Source organism: Nelumbo lutea, chromosome 2 (genome assembly GCF_056320005.1).
Source record: "Nelumbo lutea isolate HS-2025 chromosome 2, American lotus-T2T, whole genome shotgun sequence".
Classification (NCBI taxonomy): Eukaryota; Viridiplantae; Streptophyta; class Magnoliopsida; order Proteales; family Nelumbonaceae; genus Nelumbo; species Nelumbo lutea.
Window position 1 is genome coordinate 14,443,847 of NC_142685.1, and position 7,295 is coordinate 14,451,141.

Sequence of the window (7,295 nt, forward strand, 5' to 3'; positions counted from 1 at the left end):
TACTAATGTCGAAGTTTGGAGTAATGGCCAACAATTGTTCTTGTTGAGGTGCATGTGGTGCGGTGGGGCTATTATTCTTGTTTGCTAGGTATCTCAACGACAAGCACCTTTAAGTTATGTTTGGTTTGAAGCAAAAAGTAGGAAAGGAAGTAAAAGGCAATGAAAACCTTTACAAACTTTGTAAAGAGAGTTAATGTTAACCCCCTTGGAGCAAAAAAAGAAACCAAATTTCAGTAAGAGAGTTAACATCATGAAATGCGAAAATATCACTAAGTCCAAGTTTTGAATATAAAACTAAAATACTAAAAATAAATAAACTAAATATAACAAATACTGTAAGATAATAAATCAATTACAATTTATCAAAGATTTCCTCGAAAACTACAAAAAGAAACTTTCATTATAACAAATTGAAAATCAAAAGAAAGAAAGAAAGACTTTGATACCAGAGAAGGAGAAAAGAATCATAACAAATTTTTATTCTTTAATGTTATAATTACAACCTCAGTGAACTAATTTTATAAGAATAATCAGCTCGCCTCTTGATGTGGAATAGTCCAATTCCCCCTCTCCCTTCTTTTTTTTCCCCCTCCCTTTCAAGGTATGCAGGGAGAAGAGTCCCCTCTTACAAAACTTCACAAAACAAAAGATTTTCCTTGTGTGTAACAGCTATGCAAACTCCTACAGATTTGGACTGTGTGTTCTGACGATGAAAAGGGACCTCGTTTGATTTGATGATTACATAACGAGGTACCCAACAAGAAATTTACATGGTGGGCAGATTGAAAAATACCACCTCACGTTCGTCTCATGATGAATAAGCGACCTTCGTCTTCTGGTTGTTAGACTAAATAGCTTGGAACACGGGACCTTCGTCTTCTGAAAAGCATTTGGAATGTCATCTCTAGATTGATGCAGGAATCATCATGTCATAAGATGTGCGGAATCGTAAGCCTGAACCAATATGTCTTGATATGGGGCATATCCAGGTGAAAATGCTTGGACCCAACACCTGGAGAAAGAAAGAAAAACCAACTATATGAGGTCAGGCTACATGAATCCTTTTTTGCCATTCCATACTCTTAAATGCCATATCCATTGCTGAATTGTAAGCCTTGATAATTTCTTACTACTTCAACCTGTATCCTTTTCGGTCTGCCCCCTAGCTCTTTTAACCCCTTCAAATTGATATCCATTCAATCCAGTAGCTAATTTAAAAAAAAAAAAAAAAAAAAGATATCCATTCAATCACCATCTGAATCTTGTATGCTATATGGAAATAAAATGCATTTCTTGTTTCATTTTTGGAAAAGAAAAAAAGAAAAAGACATTACAACCAAGAATATATGTTGTATCTTTTGTCTTAAGAAAGTAATGATTTTCAAAAATCACTGTCAGCTCCAGTTTTCTTGAAATTGCAACAAAAGAAAACAATTTATGTGGAGAACACCTCCCTAGTGAATGGCATTAACCCACAGGTTGTGTACATCTGATATAAAAAAGAAAAACATTTATGTGGAGAACACCACCCTAGTAAATGGCATTAATCCAGAGGTACCTGTATACATCTGATGTACACAGTTCCTTTACATGCATCTATGGTCCTTTTTCCCAAATTTTTTTCAGATAAAGCATGAACCCTCTACGTACAAATGGTTGTTAATACCTCCTAACAGGGAAGAAGAAGACTCTAAGAATAGCCTTGCCAGCCAGATTCTCAAGACCCATGGACCATAATTAAAGGCATTCCAGTTAACGAGGTCATTTGGTCAACGAAGACAGACATGGGAGGGCACTTGGCAGTAAGAGCATCAAGATGACAAGTGTGCAAGAAGCAAAGAAACCAATGTTCTTACCGATGTTAGATTTTCGTAGGGACCAAGATCATATGGATGCTGATAGACATTCCCAACCTTTTCTGCAAGCCACATTGCTCTGACTCCTTCATGATACTGCAATAAAAATAATAACAAAATCCAGAGAAGAAGACTCCTTGATCAAATCGGCCAGCAGAAAGATGAAGAATAAACTAATTGTATTCTATAAAATTTCTTCAAACCTCAATTGTGGTCTTATTGTGCAAGATGAGGTATATATGCCAGCCTAAGAGAATGCTCAAGGCCACAGATAAAGGAACAAGCAGAATTCCAGAAATGATCTGTCCAATGCAAATAATTGATGTATTATTATTATTTTTTTTTTCAGTTTTAGATACGAGTTTAAACTTTGAAAATTGCAACTATTGCTTACATAAAGGGTCCTGATGGATCCTCTACTCTTCTCTTCGTCCTTTTGAGCATCTTGGGCAACACTACCAACAAGTAAGACCTGATACCAAAACATGCATTATTTGTTGGCACATCATAGCAATGTGCTTCTGCACAGGTAAGTTGGGATTTAACCCATGACATCTAGACAGAATGTAATAAACCATAAAGCAAACAACCATACACAATGGGTTAGGAAACATACCAGTGCATAGATGCATGAAATTACAGCATACAACACGAAGACGAAGAAAACCTTATAGTTTGCATGGCCCACACAGTTATTTAACCAGATGCAGTGGTGGTCCTATATGCAAGGTATGGATCATTTTAATTACATGATAAAAAAGAATCTTTGAGATAAAAAGGCATGAACACTAGCATATATAAGAGGCCAGCTGGCTCAGCTGGATCAAAATCCTGCCTTCCCCCTTTCCCAAAGTTTGTCCAGGCAAGAAAACAAAGAAGTAGTTCATTCATACCATTCGCAGAACACATCTTTTGCAAACACGACAATGATGTGTGCGAGGAGGCTTAAAGTTGGAACACTTTTGGCAATATCTCAGATCCCCACCCTGCAAGAAAATCAATGATTGAGTGTGATAGAAGATCCCCAAAAGCTATCTACAAAACAACAAAGAATGAAAATCTTTGAATTAATACCATATAAAGAAAACACTCTTATGTGTGTGTGTGCGTGTCTGTGTATCAAGAGGTCTACCATATAAAGATCCTTAAAGAAAAATTCCTAAAACTAGTCACAAGCATTACTATTGCTTCTTACATCCAGATTAATCAGATTGGATTAGATTGGATTGGATTGGATGCATACTTGGGTAGTTAGATGGCACTTGTAGTCTTTTTTTTGATAAATGCCACTTGTAGTCCTACTGCTCCCATATGGAATTGTAGAGCAAAAGATAACTTTTAAAAGTTGAGAGACCAGGCAATGCTGTTTAGACCCAGATTGTTTACAAAATAAGAAAGATGACTGGGTCACAACTTGAACATTCCAACCAGAATGACCTCTGATGCCATATTTCCATATTTTAGAATATACAAAATATTTAACAATAATAACATGTAGATGGGTCACTGCTTGGTGCAGTGGTAAAATCTTAAGTTGACAAGCATGAGAAGGCGGGTTTAAAGTCTCAGAGTGGCCACTTTGTGCAAAAAATGCCTAAGGTTAGGTCTGCTTCCAGTCCACTGTCCAAAGATTCCTGATGGCTGGCTGGAACCAACATTGGGCAGGCCTGTAAAACAATAACATGCACATAACTTGTGGGTGGATGGTTATTCTTGATTTCTGTGAATGTTGTAGCCTCTCTTCCAAGTTTGAGTCTCTCAAATTGTCGTTTCTTAAGAAACAAAGAATTAGTTTAAAGCGGACGATCCAGGTAGATTAAAGGTTTTCATCAACAACAGTGGTTTCCATCTTTTCAGAAATGTTAAAATCATGGTTTGAAAAGATTCAAGTAGGCATTGGGTCCTGTTCTGGATTGAAAAATTATGATTTGAGCAAATTCAAAAAAAATAAAAAAGAGGTAGGACTGCTACCTTGCCTCCACCCCAAAACAGAGGCACAACACACAAATTCCCATTTGTCCTTGTAGTGTATCTCATTCTCATAAACTTGTCCTTACATTAGGGCTTGGGTCCTAAAAATTGACTAATATCTGGTTTCCTATATCAACCAAGGGTTTAGAGTTGTAGATTTACTAATGTAGTGTTCAAACTTGAAACGTTAAAGCATTAGTTTTTGGAGCTTGTAAGGGAAAGTTGGTTTTGCTTTTGAAAATTCCAGCTACTGCCAAAAGGTTGTCAAAACATACAAAGATATCATATCCAACCTCCGGAATGCATAGCAAAGGCATTTTCTCAATGATTAAGATTATAAGGAACTGAATACAGAAAAAGATTCTTGGAATATATAGTAGGATTGGCATTTATTTTTTTTAATTCCAGATAACACAGGAAATTATAGAAAGAAAGTGAAAACTAATTTTAAATAACGTCCTGTAAAAGAAAAGAAAGACGAAATTGCAATAATTCACTTTAAGACCCGTTCTACTGTAAGTATAGTGGCTTTAACAGCACAAAACCTACCTACATGTCAATATCCTTCAAATTTGCTAGGTCAGTTCATTTAACCAGCAAATTGTTGTCAGATAAAAGTTAATGATCAGATCAAACGAACGAAATAATGATCAGAGAAGAAAGGAAGCTCTTAGTTGTCAAAATCCAAAATTTTTAATAAATACCTGCGAGGAAATAGGAACCCCTCCCAGAACCCCCAAAGTAATAACCGCAATGGAAAAGAGAATGTAAATAAATCCTTACTGCCCACCTTTCTCTTGATCTCATGAATCGGTGTCTCTGCATCTTCAATGTCCGGCACAAAGGTTGACGAGACAAGACCTGGATCCTTACCGACAGCCGCGACGTAGTTGAAAATGCACATGGACGCCGTTGCCGTGAAAATGACGGCGTTCATGAATCCCGGAGAAGTCCTCAGACCGAACCAACCGTCTATGAAAACAAAGACGGTGGTATAATATATGTAAGCGATAGTCGAGAGGACAACTAGGACTGGGAGAGAGATGCTACAGCTCTCCCTCATCTTTTGGGATTCCCGGGTTTTTTCCGTGTTAGTCAGGAAACAATGGGAGGACGAGAGAGTTACCGGAGAACGACGCAGAGAGCTAAAGGAGGGGCAATTAAGGGATTCAGAGGGGAGCCCAAGAGGGACGTACTTGCAAGGAACGGCGTCAAGGTATCATGGTTTGACGGTCGGAGCCACCGGCGTTTGTCACGACGGCAGTCTCCGATGCTTCCTGTTTTCGCGAATCAACAGGCGTCTGCAACAACCGGTTGATGCCTTGACGTTGGTCCCGGAATGCGGATGGTCACGGGATTTGATATTTGTAGGCAGGTGAATGGTAAATGGACCGTTGTTTTCGTATTACCTAATTACCCTTCATTTCTTCTTCTTTTACAAATCTTTCTTTCCCGCCGGTCAGTTTCCCTTCCTCACGTCCATGTCCCATCCACAAGACAAGAGTCAAGACAACCACCACCGACCACGTATCTGAGCTCTGAGGTAGTCGTACCTTGTGGTATGTTTGGTGATACGGGTAGACCCAAATTAGATCCATGCCACATTTAGAACTAGGACTATCACAAAGGCCCAAATTCTTCTGAAATACATCCCACAGCGATGATCCAATCAAAATTTGGCCAAGATTTCAGGTATGGATCCAACTTATAATCTGAGCCAAATATGCAAATGGACCAGATTTTGATCCATAATATAGAATCTTGTCAAGTTCCAAACCTGCATCCAAGCCCATTTTTACCATCCTGGTTGTGACTTGTGAGTCTAAATTTGGCTCGCTTTGCTCAAGATCCAACCCGTTTCATGCCCTATTATAAGGCAAGAAATACGGGTAGAACTGTACAAGTAGCTTGTTAATATGATACACAATTGCTGTGTTGAAATGGAGCAATTTGATCACTCGGATATGGTAAGCATGTGGGTTGAATCTGTGAAACTGTCCTACCCAATGCTTAGTCATTTGGGAATTGGGATGGTTCTAACTCTTAAAGTTAAATTTTATTTGAAAAGAAATCTTGATTTAGATAAGGGCCCATAACGTGATTAAATCACAAGCCAAATCCCAGCCCATGGACATCGTAATACAATGGCCCATTTGGGAGGGCCAAAGCTGTGATTGAACTGCTTTGAAGAAGCTACCAAAACAAATTTCACCTTAAAGCCATATTTTTGGATTGAGTGATAGCAAATATGGGCTCCACCTAAAGGCCCTCCAAACAGCATTAAACCACAAAAAGGATTTAATTTTTTAATGGTACGCTTTAAAAGTTTAGATAATGGATTAATATGTTTTAAAGTTTTGGAACAAAATGATACTAGACCCAAAATACTGATTACTAATCTGCAATTTTTAAATATGACAAAGACATGATAAGAAACAAAGAGCAAAGAAAATTCATGTTACGACATATCACATGTATAAAAAAAGAAGGGAAGGTATTTTTCATTATTTGTTTCATGTTTGCTCAAGTAAACATAGATTTTATAGCCATCTCCATTTACAACGTTTTCCTTTGCTATGTAATGTGTTTACCAAGGTTTTTAAAACCGGATTGGACATGAAACCATTTTAGGGATCGGTTTCCAAGTTGAATGATCCAATTGTCTGGTTTAAGCGAACAATCCATTCTAACTTAAAAATAAAAACAAATAAATAATGGCTAAAAACCATTGTCTAGGTCAATGGTTCGACTGCCTGAGTCAATAGGTCATTGACCAAATCAACAGTTTTGGGCCAAAAAGCAATTTTAAGCCCGATATTGTTGGATTTTTAAAAACCATGGTTGGATTTGGGAGGGGATCGTAATGATCGTAATGATATTTTTGGTATGACCGTTCGGTCCAGTCAGGTTTTCAAAAACCATGGTTTTACTATCTATGTTATTTTTATAGCCATATATAAATTTGCAAAAATGACCTAATTGACCCTATATTGTTGGATTTGGGAGGGGATTGTAATGATTAGACCTGTTCATGGGCCAAATTGGACCCGACTTATTTTAGAAAACCCAAGCCCAGACCAAAAAATAATTAGGTCTGGTATTTAAAGCCCGAACCCAAATCTACGGGCCAAAAATTTTATCCAAACCTAAAAAATCAGGCCGAGCCAAGCTGACCCGTGGGACTACTCGGCCCATACACAGGTCTAGTAACGACCATGGTGATATGAGAAGCGGTTTCAAGCGTAATGGTTGCCTGGCAGCCTTCAATCTCCAACCGTTATTCTTGGTAGCGAAGCTAAATCAATAGATTTGCTATTATAGATATCTCTCCCCATTGACTGGTTGCGATATGATGTGCATTATATATGTACTAGTAGTTCCTTTGGTTCAGGCCTAGAACTATAGTATAGAGACAAGTTGCTGTTGGCTTGTCTTAAGTCTTAATGTCAATGCTGTTACTTACCAACC

General features: G+C 37.9%; 1 protein-coding gene across 2 annotated transcripts; it reads right to left on the reverse strand.

The window, feature by feature from the left end:
- Positions 1-453: 453 nt before the first annotated feature.
- Positions 454-5,338, reverse strand: LOC148868718 (putative protein S-acyltransferase 16). Of its 2 annotated transcripts, XR_016107209.1 has the most exons (8): positions 4,618-5,168; positions 2,750-2,842; positions 2,473-2,574; positions 2,251-2,328; positions 2,060-2,158; positions 1,857-1,952; positions 1,131-1,208; positions 454-1,012 (listed from the first exon to the last, which is right to left on the reverse strand). XR_016107209.1 is itself a non-coding variant. In XM_088969631.1 (7 exons), exons 1-7 carry the CDS (start codon positions 4,888-4,890, stop codon positions 905-907), a joined length of 849 nt encoding a protein of 282 aa, XP_088825757.1. In that variant the 5' UTR covers positions 4,891-5,338; the 3' UTR covers positions 454-904. The 2 variants fall into 2 exon arrangements, 1 of the variants encoding a protein (XP_088825757.1); XM_088969631.1 differs by lacking the exon at positions 1,131-1,208 and having other exon boundaries at positions 4,618-5,338.
- Positions 5,339-7,295: the final 1,957 nt, after the last annotated feature.

Bases quoted from the DNA above. Each gene is read 5' to 3' on its own strand.
- LOC148868718 (XM_088969631.1), bottom strand. From the start codon at position 4,890: ATGAGGGAGAGCTGTAGCATCTCTCTCCCAGTCCTAGTTGTCCTCTCG. The intron at 1,953-2,059 runs GTTTGAAGAAAT...TTTTTATTGCAG, and splicing joins ACAATAAGACCACAATTGAG to TATCATGAAGGAGTCAGAGC. The intron at 1,013-1,856 runs GTAAGAACATTG...TTCTTTCTCCAG, and splicing joins CCTACGAAAATCTAACATCG to GTGTTGGGTCCAAGCATTTT.